Source organism: Nannospalax galili, unplaced genomic scaffold (genome assembly GCF_000622305.1).
Source record: "Nannospalax galili isolate Female #2095 unplaced genomic scaffold, S.galili_v1.0 scaffold445, whole genome shotgun sequence".
In the NCBI taxonomy this organism is placed as follows: domain Eukaryota; kingdom Metazoa; phylum Chordata; class Mammalia; order Rodentia; family Spalacidae; genus Nannospalax; species Nannospalax galili.
The window spans coordinates 1239518-1256490 of record NW_008354184.1 but is presented as its reverse complement, the minus strand read 5'-3'; the positions used below and the strand labels follow the sequence as shown (position 1 = coordinate 1256490).

Sequence of the window (16973 nt, the reverse complement as noted above, 5' to 3'; positions counted from 1 at the left end):
CTCCAGTTCCAGAGGATCTGATGGCCTCTCTGTCTTCCTCAGGCACTGCAAGACACGGGTGCACTTACTTACATGCAGGCAATACAGGCATACACATAAAATAAAAATAATAAAATATTTTTTAAAAAAAGCAATTTGGGGCCAACAAGACAGATAACCAGGTGAAGCCACCTGTCACCAAGCCTGATGACCCGAGTTTGATCCCTGGTACCCAAATGTTGGAAGAGAGAACCAACTCCCACAAGTTTCCCTCTGATCTCCACAGGTGCACCATAGCACATGCACACACATACACACAAATCTTTTTTTAATATTTTATTATTTATTTTATGTGTATGATGTACTGCCTGCATGTATGTGAGTGCACCCATGTCATGCAATGCCGTGGAGGTCAGAAGAGGGCTTCGAAGTCCCCTGGAACTGGAGTTAAGGATGGTTCATAGCTGCCATGTGGGTGCTGGGAATTGAACCTGGGTCCTCTGCAAAAGCAGTCAGTGCTCTTAACCACTGAGCCATCTCTCCAGCCCACACACAAATCTTTTAAAAGAAATTTAACTGTATCTATCCCACTGAAAACATTTAGTTCTAGGGCTCTATCCTGCAGAATGTGCAACTGAGTCCTAAGGCACATGCACAGAAACATTCACATGTTCACTGTGCTCAAATACCACTGGAAAAATTTACCATTAGAAAATTAATTATGCTACATTCAACCTTTAGATTATTATGTGGCCACTAAAAGAACTGGGAAGGCCAAGGGGCTGGAGAGATGGCTCAGCGGCTAAGAACACAGACTGTTCTTGCAGAAGACCTGGGTTGGAATCCCTGCACCCACATGGCAACTAACAACTACCTGCAGCTCCAGTTCCAGGGAATCCAACAGCCTCTTCTGACCTCCACAGGCACTGCACAACATGGGTGCACTTACCTACATGCAGGCAATACACAGATACACATAAAATAAAAATAATAGATAAAATAAAAAATAGAAAAAAAAAGAACTGGGTAGGCCAACAGTACTCACTGAAAAATCCCTGAGATGTATTTATGATAAAAATAAATGAATGAATGAATATAAATAAAACAAAAGTAGGTTGTAAACCATATTTATGGCATGATCTTGCTTATATTTTTTAATAAAGATAGAAAATAATCCAAAAGAATCTAGCACATGTGCAAATAACCTGTAAAAGCTCCAGAAGGATCCACGGTGTAGGACTAGAAATGGCTACTTTGAGGGAGGGAAATGGGCTATGAGAAGGCTGGATTTCACTTTCACTTGTAGTTTGAATATCTTAGAATATGCATGTATTACTTGGCTACTTAAAAATTTTAATGCAATAAAATACACAAGAACTGAATGTCCTCAGAAGTCAACATTGGAAAATTTGGGGTGAACAAGGAGCTAAAACTTGTGAAGGCAAATCATGAGGTCAGGAGTGAAATGACAGGAAGCACAAAGCTGGGTTAGGCAGACCAAAAAGCCAGAGGGTACTGATGGAAGAGGGGGGCGGGGAAGAAACCATCACCACCAAGAAAGCATCCTAAGCCCAGAACTCCCAGGGATTCAGAACTGCACAATCGAAGGTTTGGGCTATTGTCTAGCCTGAGTCCCTCTCATTATGTCTGGAGACCCGTCTACTAACAAATGAGTGAAACAGGGAAATAAATGAAGGACATGTAGGAACCATGGGGAGCAGCAGGAACAGTGACAAACTGGAAAGCTCCTGCCCTGTCAAGCGAGCTACTACTGCTTTCTGGTTCCAGTTGGTGACTGAGGTGTAGACTGCAGGCCCATGTGAGCCTGCTTGGGCTGGCAGACAGAAAGCAATGAAAGAAAGCATGGGAAGCCTGGAGCTGGGCCCAGATTGCCAGTGAGTGATCTCTACTGCAGATGGAAATCCTGCAGGTTGGAGCATGAACTTGCCCCGACACCCAGGACTTCCCAAAGTCAGTCCCCATCATAATCCTCCTCACAGCCTCCAGGTGCAGGAGGAGGCCTGGGAGCTCACTGAGCAGCTGTGCAGTTGACTAAAGGATATACCTGGTATCACTGAGGAGCAGGGCCTTTGCAGTGATGTCCACATGTATATGTGTGTGTGTACGCGTGTGTATGAATGTGCACGTGTGTATATGTTGAGAATTACTGCAGGGTTTGTTTCAGATTTTAATAAAAATGAACCAAAACCCCTAGAATTCTGGTTTCAAGGCCATCATGTAAAGAACACAGTCACCACTCTGTCCTAGCAAGTAAAAGGCTGAACACACTAAAAAATCAACAATTAATAGCCAGGCGTGGTGGCACACACCTTTAATCTCAGCACTCGGGAGGCAGAGGCAGGTGGATCTCTGTAAGTTCAAGGCCAGCCTGGTCTACATAGTGAGTTTCAGGAAAGCTGGGGCTACAGGGAGACCCTGTCTCAAAAAGACCAAAAAAAAGAAAAAAAAAATCAACAATTCTTAGAGATGTTAGAGAAATGAAGCCATAGAGTAAGAGTGAACAGAGAGGCAGATACAGGGAATCACAACTCCCCAGAACAAAATACAGGGGCAGAGGCCACAGGAAAATCTATTCTCTTTGAAGAGATGCTGGAGGCTCAGCACGGATGAAGACCCTGTCTCAAAAAGACCAAAAAAAAGAAAAAAAAAATCAACAATTCTTAGAGATGTTAGAGAAATGAAGCCATAGAGTAAGAGTGAACAGAGAGGCAGATACAGGGAATCACAACTCCCCAGAACAAAATACAGGGGCAGAGGCCACAGGAAAATCTATTCTCTTTGAAGAGATGCTGGAGGCTCAGCACGGATGACTCAGGGAGGTAAAAAATTCAGGGGCCACAAAAAAAAAAAACAACTCAGGATGAGTCACAATCCTATATGTAAAATGTAACCCTATAAAACCTGTAGATGGTAATGTAAAAGAAAATCTGCACAACCTTGTGATTGCCAGTGATTTTTGAGATATGACACCAAAGGCGCAACTCATGAGAGGCAGAACTGATAAGTCAGATTTCATAAAATATCAATGTCTGTTCTTCCAAACACACTGTCAAAACAATGAAATGCAAGCCACAGATTGGGATAAAATATTTGCAAAAAAGCATATCCAATAAGATTTATCCAAATATACAAAGAGTTCTTCAAACTGAACAATAATAACCCAACTTTTAAAATGGGCCTAAAACCTTAACAGATAACCTCTTGTCTAGTTTCTTCCTGTTGCTGGGATAAAAATCTCAGATAAAAGCAACTTAAGGGAGAAAGGGTTTATTTCAGCTCACAGTTCAATGTACAGTCCATCATGCCAGGAATCAAGGCAGCAGGGGCTGGAAGCAGCTGCTCGCCTTGTACTCTCAATCAGAAGGCTGAGATTGATGACCACACACCCAGTTCCCCTAGTCCATGTACAATCTAAGACCCCAACCAATAAGTGCCATCCACCATGGGGGGGCTTCCTACTTCAATTAGCAGTCCAGACAACCCCCAACCGGCATGGCCAGAGGCCCATCTCCCAGGTGATTCTCTAGCAAGTTGACCATTAACAAACACTAACTATCACTTCTCATCAAAGACACAGAGGTGGTAAATAAACAATGAGAAGATACATCCTGTGTTGTCAGAGCAATGCTTGAAGACAGCACTACACCCCTATCAGAGTGGTCAACTTCAGACCCTGACACCACCAGGTGTTGGTGAGGATGCAAAGTTAAAGAATTCCATATGTAATGGAAAGACATCAACACTCTGGAAAGGCTCTGATGGATTCTTACAAATCTAAACACACTCTTCCACACAGTCCAACAACTATACTCCTTGGTATTTACCCAAAGAAGCTGAAAAATTATATCGATGCCTTTATTTTTAGTTACCAAAACATGGAAGCAACCAAGATGCCTTTGAGAAGGCAAGTGGATAACCAAACTGTGGTATATCCAGACAATGGAGTATAGCAAATGCTCAAAAGGAGCTTTTCAGCCATGAAAACAGAGGAGGAACCTTCAATGCTAATACTTGTGAAAGACACAGTGAAAAAGCCCGCTGTATGATTCCAACTCCATGACATTCTGCAAGAGGTCAAACTATGGAGATGCTAAGCAGATCAGTGGTGGTCAGGGGTTATGGGATAAGGAGAGGTCAACGGGCAGAGCGCAGAGGAGCTGGAGTATCGAGGCTATGCTGTATGGCACTGCAGAGGTAGATATGTGTCACTATATATTATCCAAACCTGGAATGTACATCAGCAAGAAGAAACCCTATGGTAAATTCTGGAGGTCAGGGGCAATTCCTTGTCCATGTAGGTTTGTTGATTATAACAATCAGGGTGTGAGAAGGTTTCCGGGGAGGCTGTGCACGTGTGGGGGTGGTTTATATAATATGATTTTTCACTGTGAACTTCAAACTTCTGTTAGAAAACAGACTGTTGGGGCCAAAGAGAGGTGGCTCAGAAGTTAAGAGCACGTGCTGCTCTTCCAGAGGACCTGAGTTTCGTTCCCAGCACCAATGTTGGGTGGCACACAACCACTTGTAACTTCAGCTCCAGGGAATCTGACACCCTCTTCTGGCCTCTGAGGGCACCCAGAAGCACATGGCATTACATACACACACATTTTTTTTAAGTCTAAATTTTTTTTTTTGGTCTTTTTTGAGACAGGGTCTCCCTGTTGCCCCAGCTATCCTGGAACTCACTATGTAGACCAGGCTGGCCTTGAACTCAGAGATCTGCCTGCCTCTGCCTCCTGAGTGCTGGGATTAAAGGCGTGCGCCACCACACCTGGCCCTTAAGTCTAATTTTTAAAATAAACTTTGAAATCTCAATTGTTCAAACATGCTTTTGGATAAACAGAGAGCCCCCAATGACTCTCCCCAGGACCCCACCTTTCAGAAGGCCTTGCCTCAGCTCCAGTCCTATGACTCACCAGGGTGCTGGTCCACAGGCTGGGGCCCAGGTCTATTTCAGTAATCTTCTGGTTCACCTGGCGCAGAGAGCCAATAAGGAATGCTGGGAGGCAATTTGCTAAGGAAACTCTTCAGAAGGTAGTCCCACACAGCAGAAGGGGCTCCTCGGGTCTGGAGGGCAGCCCAGGCTGCACCACCTCTCTGCAGTCATTCCCTTTCCAAGCACTCATACAACTTTTATCTTGTTTAAAGTGAGTTACTTTGTAAATTATGTGTGAAAGTTGATGAGCTGAGTGTGAAAGCTCATATCTGAAATCCTAGTACTTAAGGAGCTGAAACAGGACGACTGATATAAGTTTGAAGCCAGCCTGGGCTACATAATAAGCTCTGGGCTAGCCTGGACTCAAGAAAATGAACAACGCCCCCCCCCCAAAAAAAAAAAACATGAAGGAAAAGGAGAAGGAAACGAGCCATCCATCACACTACCACCCTAACAACTTTTAGAATCTTGGAAAAGCGCCTTCTCATTTTTGAGTTTTTTGTTTTTGTTGATTTGTTTTCGTCTTTTTGAGACAGGGTCTTCCTGTAGTTCCAGCTGGCCTGGAACTAAGTAGACCAGGCTGGCAATGAATTCAGAGATCCTCCTGCCTCTGCCTCCCAAGTGCTAGGACTAAAGTTGTGAGCCACCATGCCTGACTTGAGTTTCTGACAGGGGAGGAGAGGTTCTTACTATATGGTAATCCTCCTGCCTCAGCCTTCTAAGTAGCTGGGATTACAGGCTTGTGCTCCTGAGCCCAGCCTGCCTTCCAGCACTTCTTACAGGCATACTTTCTTGCATAGTTACCATCTCAGCAGATACCTGTCCCACCTCTTTGACTTCTCTTCCATTAACATCATCAGAACTTGCCCAATGGCTCATCTTCACAGCATCATTTTGATGACATCACACTGACCCATTTAAAGCACTCACCTTACTGTGTGCTCCTGCTGCTTGGCTGTTGGTCAAGCCATTCACAGTCTCTTGCAATAACAATGCTGTGATGTGCGTGGCTGTGTAGAGAACTGGTTCAATTTAGGGCTATTTCTTTTTTTTAAAGATTTATTTTACTTCACGTGTGTTTGTGCCTGAGTGTATATATGCGTACCACATGGCATGCAAGTGCCTGCCGAAGCCAGAAGAGAGTGTCAGGTCCCCTGGAGCTGGAGTAACAACCTTCTGTGAACAGCCTGATGTGGGTCCTCCGCAAGAACAGTACACGCACACTCCTGACAGCTGAGCCATTCCTCCAGTCCCTAGAATATTTCTTTAAGAGAGATTTCCAGGTGGGATGACTAGGCCAAAGGGCACCTCGCCACTGTTCTCTCAGTTGAACCTCTCACTGAATCTGCTCAGTTCTATGTTATTTCTTGTTACCTTCTCAGCTTCTGCATTTTGGGCCTTAGCCTCAGGATCTCCTAGGACACAGCCTCTGGAAAAGCCCCATAACCCTGTCACTCCACTCCTTCCCCATAAAGTGGGGCTCGACATCCCTTTCATTACCCATAAGTGTTCTTGGCAAGGAGAAGGTACTTGGAAGTGAAGACACCAAGAGAGAGACGTGGCATACTACAGAAAGTGAAATGATTAGACAAGATGGGTGTGGAATTAAGACAGGGAATTAGAAAGAGACCCAGAAAAGTGAACCCTCCCAGACTCACAGGGGATCACACACAGCAGTGTCTTAAGAAGGGTTTGAAGAGGTGTGGAAGGTAAGGAGGGCAGAGTAGAACATGTAGTTTGCTGGTGGCAGCATGGCTTGAAGGCATGGAATGGAAAAGCCTGGGATTATTTATAAACTGAGAGGGCTATTTGCTGGATGGGCTCTAAGGACCTCCAGAGATGAGGTTCTGTGATTCAGAGATACAGTACAGAAGTGAGATGAGGATCAAAGACAGGACTGGAGTAGGGGATAGATGCAGGCAGAGCCTGGATGATGCCAGAGGGGCAAACCCGTCCAGGGCAGAAGGGCTGGCAGATGTGGAAAGGTGAGGTCAACCGGAGTAAACAACAAGGAAGTGCATCATCAAGCGTTCACTTGCCTGGGGACAGGGGCTGGCCCATGACTTCCCAGTTACTATCAGGTCTATAAGCATAATCCTTTGGAAGGTACAAGGTAAGAGGAGCCAACAAAAGATGAACTTTTCCCGTTTTTCATCCTTTCAACAAACAAATCCTGGACATCTTCCTTTGGGATTCCTTCTGTTTAAAAAAACAGACCCCAAGTCAAACAGTCCAAAGCATCATGTTCCTTTCAAAGCTAGATAGGACTTAAGTACTTGGGGAAAATGAACATAGTATACAGAATGGGCTACAAGGAGGGACATATCAGAGCTATAGTCACTCTACAGTTCAGTGCAAGGCTCATTTAGGTGCACTTGGTCTGACTACTGGTGACAGCACCAGAAGGATACTGGGTGGATGTTCCTCCAGCTCCTTCCTCATGGCACTCTCCAGTGCCTTCCGTGCATTGAAAGAGACCACCAGGTGCTCGTTCAGTGGTACCAACGGCAAGGCAGTGATGTTGATGACGTCCATCTTCTTGACAGACTCCATTGTTTAATTTCTTGTAAACTGGCAGACAAAAAATTTCCTCACTTTCCCCACTCCTGCTCTTTATTCAGTCAGCCTGCTGGGAAGGACAGACAGCACAGAACCATCTGAGAAAACACAAGAGAAAACACAACACGCTGAGCAAGGACTGAGGTGCATGGCCCACGATGAAGTGAGGAAGAAGGGTTTTTGTTTTGGAACCCTGTTACTCCCTTTCCAAAGTGATGCAAAATATTTATTTCTAGTTATTTATTGTATGTAGTAGTTTCACACCCCCATCAATAGCCTTGTAGTAACCATATCCTTTAAAACTGTGAATAACATTATCAAAATAACCTTAACCTTTAAAATATCACACAAATTTTTTGTATATGTGATGTATGTGCATGTGTGTGGTCCATACATGCACATGTAGAAGCCAGAGGAAGACACTGGGTGTTTTCTTCTATCACTCACCACCTTATTTTTTAAATTTTTTACTTATTTATTTAATGTGTATGTTTTGCCTGCATGTATTAAGTGCACCCACCCTGCAATGCCCACAGAGGTCAGAAGAGGGCATTGAATCCCCAGGAACTGAAGTTACAGTAGGTTGTTAGCCACCATGTGGGTGATGGGAATTGAACCCAGGTCCTCTGTAAGAGCAGCCAGTGCTCTTAACTGCTGAGCCATCTCTCCAGCCCCATCACTACTTTATTTTTTGAGAGAATTTCTCACTCAACCTGAAGCTCACCTTTTGGCTAGGCTAGCTGGTCAGAGAGCTCCTAGGTTATGCCTGTCTCTGCTCCCTCCCAAATGCTGGGTTAACAGGCCACTTGACGCCATGCCTGGTTTTTCTAGGGGTGCTGGGAATTTGAAATCAGGTTTGCTTGTGTTCACAGCAAGCTCTCTTACCCAATAAATCATCTCCCCAGTTCCCAAATTTCCTATTACAATCCACTCTGGCTATTAAGATTGCAAAAATAACATATTGCCTATATCCAAATATTTGACAGCTGTACTCAAAAAAGGGAAAGGGGTTGCTGGAGAGATGATTCAGCAGTTAAGAGCACTGGTTGCTCTTGCAGAAGGCTGGGGTTTGACTACCAGCACCCACATGATGGCTAACAACCATCTGTAACTCCAGTTTCAGAGTATCTGACGCCCTCTTCTGACATCCGCAGGCATTGTGCAAGGGTGTACTTACACACATGTGAGCAATACACTCATACATATAAAATAAAAATAATAAAATATTTTTTAGCCAGGCATGGTGGCGCACACCTTTAATCCCAGCACTCAGGAGGCAGAGGCAGGTGGATCTCTGTGAGTACAAGGTCAGCCTGGTCCACATAGTGAGTTCCAGGACAGCTGGGGCTACAGGGAGACCCTGTCTTAAAAAGATGGAAAAAAAAAAAAGGAAAATAATAATAATAAAAAATATTTTTAAGTGGAGCTTTAAAAAATGGGAAAGGGGGAAAACAGAAAAAGATTACACAAGCAGTCCAAAATATAAAATACTCCAAATTGGTAGCATTAAATTTAATCAGTAGTCACTTTGTCATTGATAAATAATGGCTTGAGTACAGGGGCACATACCCTAGGGCTGGTAACAGAAGCTGTTGGGCACACATCTCCTCCTCCCTGCATGTGTGTGTGTGTGTGTGTGTGTGTGTGTGTGTGTGTGTGTTAAAAATCCCACCACAGAAATTTCTATTAAGCAGGTAACAGGAAAGAAAAACAAAGACTAAGCAAGCCAATTGCTGTCTCTGGAATATGAGTATTCCCTTTCTGGATGAAGTAGTCAACATAAGGAAAAGACCAATTTCGTTTGTATATTTCCTAATCACAAAGCTGAGTTCACTGTGTCTGACTGACTGTGGGCATTTAAAGCTCACTTCAAGCATCATCATTCTCATCCTCTGTGATTTGTTGGTGTGTCTGAGTGCTTGAGCTCTTTGTAAGTCTTTCCCAAAGGCAAACTGGCTGGAACTGCGGCTCTGCAGGAAGCCACCCTTCTATGCCATTTCTTCTCAGCTGCTCTGCCTTCATGTGGGACTCTGAGCTTACCCTCAGTGAGAGGAAGGCATGTATCATTTTCAGGCTCTTCCTGCCACCCCATTGCTTTCAATAACCTGTGTTCAGCTTCTAGAGAGCATGAGAGACCTTCCATGAAGGGGAAAGGCCATTCTGAAGACAGGCATCCTCTCTTTCTTATTCAGGTATGCTGTTGTCCCCAAAATCTTCTGGCTTGTCACAATCTCTGTTTTCTGAGAAGTCGCCATTCCAGTCACCCTCTAGTCTTCAGGATTTATTCTTTCTATCTGTAGCTTGGCAAGTCGACCTGTTCAGGTGAGAGGGGCTGAGGCAGAGGGGTAGTGCTAGAGGGACTCTGGGAGAGCTTTAAACTTCACAGGATTGGTTAAAGCAGACCCACTGCTAGAGGAAAGGGACTGTGATTTGTGCTTGATTCTGTTAGCTTCCCATGCATTGGGCTTAGAAGGAGATGGCATAGGGTGAGGAAGCAGCTTGCTATAGACACTTGGGACCATGGTTGACACTGTCCTCATTGGCCTGGTGGGACCCTGGTGAGGTGAGTGCAGCAAGAAGACAGCAGCAGGACAGCAGGATCCTCTTTGAAAATCCTGCTGGCTGGCCTCTCAGGGGGGTGCTTCCATCTTCTTCCCTGGAGTCAGCTTTTCCTGAAAAGTACAGTGTTTCTGCAAATGGAAGCTGCCATTCCAGTGATGATGGCTCCCCTGCCACCTCCATGTTAGCTTATTCCATCATGACCTTGGGAAGAGCCAAGCCAGCCAGCCAGGTCTCCTATGGTTGTAACATATGCTCCCCGAGAGACACCAGAGTCTGCAAAACCATGGCAGAATGGGGTGGAGGGTGCTGCTATCCATAGAGGTTCACTGTAATTCCCTGCAGATTTCATATGAATGGATTTTGAAGGCTTTAGAAAAATCTATTCAGTCTAAGCTATTTTAACAAGAATCTGACTTACCTAATGATTTAATAAGAGAATTTGAGAACTGGGCTCTTTGAACCACATGCAATCTTTTTTTTTTTTTTTTTTTTTTTTTTTTTTTTTTTTTTGATAAGAAAAAGCCACCAGGGGAACTGTTTCAACAATGGCTTATTCCAAACCTACCTTCTCTGTGAGATTGGTACTCTCCACGATTTTCAAAGGTGTAGGCCACTTACTTGTCTGTGATGCCGAGAAATTTAGCTGACCAGGAACAAAGTCATGTTATGCCAGTATCTTTTCAGCAAGACAAGGCATCCAGCCACTTGGCCGGGATCCTAGAATGCCTGCCAGTTTTTCTAGTCTTTCCTGAGGTTTACTTGGTAAAAGGGTGCTTAAGACCCAGTGAGATGGCTCAGAGGTTTAAGGCATTTGCTGTCAAGCCTGACAACCTGTGTTTGATCCTAGAACTCACGTGGTGGAAAACAAGAACTAACTCCCAGAAGTTATCCCCAGACCTCCACAAGTGTGCCATGGCATACAGATCTCCCTCCCCTACACAAAAGACATGTAATGAATTTAAGGGGAAAGAAGAATGCTTAAGTAGCCTGGCCAGCAGCATGCTTTATGAGGAAGCAGAAAGAAGCCCGGCTCTGTGTGGCTCGTTCTCTTGTCCCCCTCAATTGCTCATCCTAAACTACCTCGTTCTGGAACCACTTCTAAGAGGAGAAAGGAAAAGAGGGCAGTGGGAAAAGAGACAATGAGGGCCGCTTGAATCTACTGATCTTTCACTCCCTCCTTCATATGTGCTTAATCACTGGAACTCCAGTTCCAGCCAGCTACAGGGGGCACTACTCCAGAGGCCCGCAGGGGTGTGCCTGGCAGGGCACCATCTGTGGTGCATCCCGGGCAATGCAGGCATCACGCTCTCTCCCCAGTGCAAGGTGGATTTCTGGCTGAACCTGCACCTTTGCTAGGACTGAAGGCAGGACCCTCATTCTTTTTTTTTTCAAATGTGTATGAGTGTATTGCCTGCATATTTATAGGTGCACCTGGGTCTGCAATACTCTCAGAGGCCAGAAGAGGGAATCGGATCCCCAGATCTGGAGTTACAGAGGGCTGTTTACCACATGTGGGTGCTGAGAACTGAAACTGGGTCCTCTGCAATAGCAGCCAGTGCTCTTAACCACTGAGCCATCTCTCCAGCCCTACTTGCCTTTTAAAAATGTGTTTGTGTTATATGCATGTGGTGCAGGTGTGTGCACCCATGTGGGTGCATGTGGGAAGCCAGAGGATGATGTCAGAATGTCTTTCCTTGATCACTTCTCACATTTGTTGAGACAGTTTCTCACGGAACCTGTAGATCTCCATTTCAGCCTGAATGGCTGGCTATCGAGTCCCTGGATCCTCTCAGAACTGGGGTTACAGGTACACACTTTCAAGACCAGCTTTTTTTAATTTTTATTATTTTTATTTTATGTGTATGTGTATGTAGGTAAGTGCACCCATGTCATGCAATGCTGGAGGAGGTCAGAAGAGGCTATTGGCCCTGGAACTGGAGTAACAGACAGTTGTTAGCTGCCATGTGGGTGCTGGGATTTGAACCCAGGTCTTCTGCAAGAACAACCAGTGTTCTTAACCTCTGAGCCATCTCTCCAGCCCCAAGACCAGCTTCTTATTTTCTTTAGATCAGCTTTTTTACATGGGTTCTTGGGATCCAAACTCAGGTTCTCATGTTTGCACAGCAACCACTGAGTCAATTCCTGAGACCTCTTCCCTCCTACCCCCAGTGCTGGGTATTCCTTTTTCCATTTTGTTTTTGTTTTTTTCTGAGATAGGTAGGCCAGGTTGGCTTTGATCTCATGAGATCCTCCTGCCTCTGCCTTCTGAGTGCTGGGATTAAAAACATTGCCACCACATTCAGCTATACTTGGGTGTGTGATTCCCCTGGAACTGGAGTTACAGTCATTAGCTGCCATGTGAGTGCTGGGAACTGAACCTGGGCCCTCTGCAAGACCACCCAGTGCTCTTAATGGCTGAGCCATCTCTCCAGCCCAAAATTATCATTTATTTGTGTGTGTGGTTGAGCTGTCTCCAGCCCACATTTATCATTTATTTATTTATTTATTTATTTATTTATTTATTTATTTATGTGTGTGTGTGCACGTGCACGTGAGCGTGCCATGGTACATGTAAAGGTCAAGAAACAACTAACTTTTGGGAGTCAGATCCCTTCTTCCACCATGTGGGTGCCAAGGATTGAACTCAGGTTGTCAAGCTTGGCAGTAAGTGCCTTTACCCACTGAGCCATCCAAGATGGCTGTCAACAGCCTGTTTTAGTTTTAAAAGTAAAAAGACTAGAGCACTAAAAGGCCCAGAGCTCTGGACCACTCAATAAGTCAGTGTCCAAACTGGAAATGAAATCAAGTCTCTTTGCCTTTCTGGGCCTCAACTGTACAAGCAGATTTGGAATGTGACCCCAGAACTCTAGCTCTCAGGAGTTACAATCTCAGGACACTGGGTTCATCTCCTCAGCATAAGACCTCCAATATATCTAGGGCTTTCTGTTCCCTCTCTGAAAACGGGCCTGTCACCACTCTTCCTCCTTGACTGTGAGCCACTCTGGTCTGACTGTCTCCTGAGTCCAGTCCTATACGATGTGTCCTAACTCCATGCTCAGAGCCTAGTGATACGGGCCCAGTTATAATGAAGCCCAGAGACTTAGGGATAGTCCTCAAGCAGCTCATAATGGAAGGCAAGTGCTAAGGGCAAGCTTCATGGAGAAATTAGCCCAGGATCCCTTTTACCACACTCATTCCCTGCCCTGCTCCCCCAATTCAGTCTTCCGCTCCACTCTCTTCTCCCCAGCTAAGCATCACATAGGCCTGACTTACAGGCCTCGCCTTTTCTTTTCTTTCTTTCTTTTTTTTCTTTTTGGCTTTTTTGAGAAAGGGTCTCCCTGTAGCTCCAGCTGTCCTGGAACTCACTATGTAGACCAGGCTGGCCTTGAACTCACAGAGATCCACCTGCCTCTGCCTGGGATTAAAGGCATGCACCACCACGCCCAATGAGATGGTCTTTTCAAAATAGTTTTATTCCTTACATTGACCAAAGGGCATTTGGAAACACAAATTTGACTCTACAGGGAGACACACATACACGCACACATATTAGAGTACATTAAATTGGGTGGAAGAGTATAGATGGGAAGGGGATCTAAATTTGATAAAAATATACCGTATGAAATTTGCACAAATTCAGTTAAAAAATAAAAATTTTTATTATGGGGGAGGAAGCACACACGCACCTTGGTGCACATGTGGAGATCAGAGGACAACTTATGGAATCAGTTCTCTCCTTTCACTTTTACGTGAGTTCTAGGGATTGAACGCAAGCCTCATCAGGCTTGCACAGCCAGCACTTCTACCCACTGAGCCATCTTGCCAGCCCTGTCATGCAGTGCTCTTGATGTCCCTATGCCTTTGCACTTGAGGCTCAGCCGAGGTGATACATCTTTTGAAAAACCTTCTGGAATTATTCCAGGTCACCACACCATGCCTTATCTACGTAGCCAGAGTTCTACTTTCATCTATTACAGCACTTACCAAACTGAATTGGAAGCTGGATGTGGTGGCACCAGCCTAAAAATCCCAGCACAGCAAGGAGGCTAAGGCAGGAGAATCAAGAATCCAAGGCCAGCCTTAGCTAACAGCCGAACCTTGTGTCAAAAAAGAAAAACTGAACTGGAGCAGCATGCTTCTCTCTCCTCCATTAAGTGAACTGTTCCTTCGGGAACAATCACTCATATTTGAGTAATCATTCAATATTTGGTTTCTTTAGGAATTATCAATACACTTTCTAGTCCAAAGAAGCTATCCATCTTGGACTGTACCAGATCTCAGGAAAGGCTGTCGTAGGCCTAGGTCAGCACTGTTCCTGCCCTCTGCTCCTACTCTGTAACCATACATTCAAAGGGGGGAGAGGTAGGAGGAGGCAGGTGCATTTTAGAGCTTCTTGCTGTCCTCCTACCCATTTCCCAGAACAGCTGGAAAATTACACTGTGTTCTCTGAGACGGCAGGCTTAGGCAACTCTGTCAAGAAGCTTCCAGCTTTAGCCAAACTTTATTACTCACATTTAATGGGAGAAGTAAGTAGCAAGCTTCTTAAGAGAAATGTTTAAAATACACACAGCTCTCTGCTGAATTTTCTCTCATACCATCTAAGACTAAGTATTCTCTAGAATATGGTAAGTTTCTACTGTCATTGTTTGTGGAGGAAAGAGAAAACTTCATTGAAAACCGAGCTATGGCAAGCACTGTGCTGGATGCTGGGGGTGGATGAGTGGGAGATAAGGAACCTTTCCCCTTGGGGTATTCTGGCAGCTGAGACTTGAATATCCTTGCTGAAAGTTAACATTTTACAGCATGTTAAATGCTGAGTGTGGAATCAGATTTCTGTTCACTTGAATTTTCAGTTGTTCAATGACTATTTGACTGAGGACCTCCCACAGGCCAGCAGTGTGTGCCTACTGGGGACAGGATGGTGAGCTAAACCAGAGAGGATCCACTGCCCTAACAGGAATTGCATCTATTGGGGTAGACTTGTAAAATGAAAATAATTACACAATTATGAAATATAATTCATAAAAGTTATGCATATAAAGATGAAGTCTAACTCACTACTGTTTCCAGGGGAGGACACAGGGCTATGTGATGGTGTCCCCCAGGTGATTAGCTCCTCTAAGGGGTGGGGCCTGCCACGGAAGAGGGACTACTGGGGGGGGGGCCTGCTGGGAGCCATCTTGGGAAGGAAGCCACAAGGGGGGTTGGAGGTGGAAAGAGAGATGGCCCTGGCGCTTCACCAGCATGGATGCCAAGAGTGGGCATTTACCAACCTCAGACTAGACTACGGACCCAAGATGCATGTGCAAAAGTTAATGGAGACTATGGCCGCAGCATCTGAGATGGTCAGCTCTGAGCCCCTGCGCAAGAGTGCTTGTCTCTGTGTAAGTTCCCCCATTTACCGCCTCGCTACCTGAGGGCATAAACCATAATAAACTCCCATAAAAACATATTATATGGTTTGTCTGATCATGCAAGAGACCCTGAGAGAACTCTGGCAACAGATGGCATAGTGTGCTTTGGCCTAGTTACAGAAGTCAAGGTGCTGAAGAGCAGGCATGAAATGGTGAAAGGGGAGAGGAAACATTGGCCAAGTGGAGGGCAGCAGGGCTGGAAAGGCGAGAAGAGGTGCTGCCCACCCCACTGGCCAGTAGCTTCACAAGGCAAGAAAGTGTTTAAATGTGGTTAGTATGACTGAAGGTAAATTTTAATAAGAATAAAAAACCAAAGTAGGGTAAATTTTTAAATATTGCTTTTGTTTGATTTTTTTTACATATGGAGTTAAATAAAAGTGTTTAAAATTTGAAATTAATCTGTTTTGATTTCACTTTTAAAAGTGTAGGGGCTTCCAGGCATGGTAGTGCATACCTTTAATCCCAGTACTTGGGAGGCAGAGGCAGGGCAGCTGGATCTCTATGAGATCAAGGCCAGCCTGGTCTACATAGCAAGTTCCAGGCCAGCTGGAGCTACAGGAGACTGTTTAAAAACAAAAACAAAAAATGTGTAGAGTTGTAGTGGCTGAAATCAGGCTTGGTAATCCCAGCACTGGAGAGGCTGAGGCAGGAGGTTGTGAGAAGAAGGACCATTTGAGCTACATAGTGGGACCCTAGCAAAAAGTAAATCTTTAAAAAGGAAAAATGTGCTTTGGGTACCGCTCATTGATGAGCACGTGATTTATGAACACGTGATTGATGAGCATGCACAAAACTCTGAGTTCAATATTGGCCCGATGTGGGGAAAAGCTGTTAAGTTACAAATGTGGCTGGCTTTTCTTTCTGTTGAACAGTGAGTCTGAGGCTAAGACACAGCTGATTTTGGACATGGAACGCTTTCTTATAATGATGTGGTATAAGAGGAGAAAACTGCTTGTGGGTGGAGACTACCCGAGTCCTGTTCCCTTATTGCATGGATGACCTAATATACCCTCCAGGCAGCACAGAAACATCTTTTTGTTTTTTAGTTTACTTTGTGTATGGCATGGCATGTGGAAGCCACTGGACTAGGGCCAGTCAGTTCTCTCCAACTACCATGTGGGGACCTGGGGCTCGAACTCCCAGCACAGGCGCTTGGTGTCAAATGCAACCCCCCCCCCCGCCCCCGCTGAGCCATCTCTCGGGTCCCAGGCAACAGCTCTGCATTTACCAAATGGAGCTACACTGCAGGCGGTACGTGGGGTAGATTCTCCACTTCTCCCCCTGGACCCTGGGGCATGGGGAGGAAACAGGCCAGCAGTAGCCGGTCACCGTCGGTCATTGTCGGTCACTGTCTTACCTGAAAGCTCCGGCGGAATCCGAACGCCCCCCTCAGGGGACCCCGACGAATTTGGGGTAGACGTCGGCACCCGCGGCCCCAGACCACCGGGGAGCAGCGCAATTCGCCGTGTGGCCGGGACGGGAGCGCCGGGGTCAGGACTATT

At 45.3% G+C, this 16973-nt stretch overlaps 1 protein-coding gene and 1 pseudogene across 4 annotated transcripts in view; both read right to left on the bottom strand.

The window, feature by feature from the left end:
* Positions 1–16964, bottom strand: part of Fam227a (family with sequence similarity 227 member A) — an 87506-nt gene extending 70542 nt beyond the window's left edge. For all 4 annotated transcript variants that reach the window (XM_029555071.1, XM_029555073.1, XM_029555072.1 and 1 more), the window contains exons 1-3: positions 16829–16964; positions 7348–7593; positions 4917–4999 (exon numbers count right to left, since the gene is read on the bottom strand). In XM_029555071.1, coding sequence (XP_029410931.1) covers positions 4917–4999; positions 7348–7489 — 225 coding nt within the window. In that variant the 5' untranslated portion in view covers positions 7490–7593; positions 16829–16964. The remainder of the gene's footprint in view (positions 1–4916; positions 5000–7347; positions 7594–16828) is intronic.
* On the bottom strand, positions 8990–10162 carry LOC115067393 (annotated as a pseudogene).
* Positions 16965–16973: the final 9 nt, after the last annotated feature.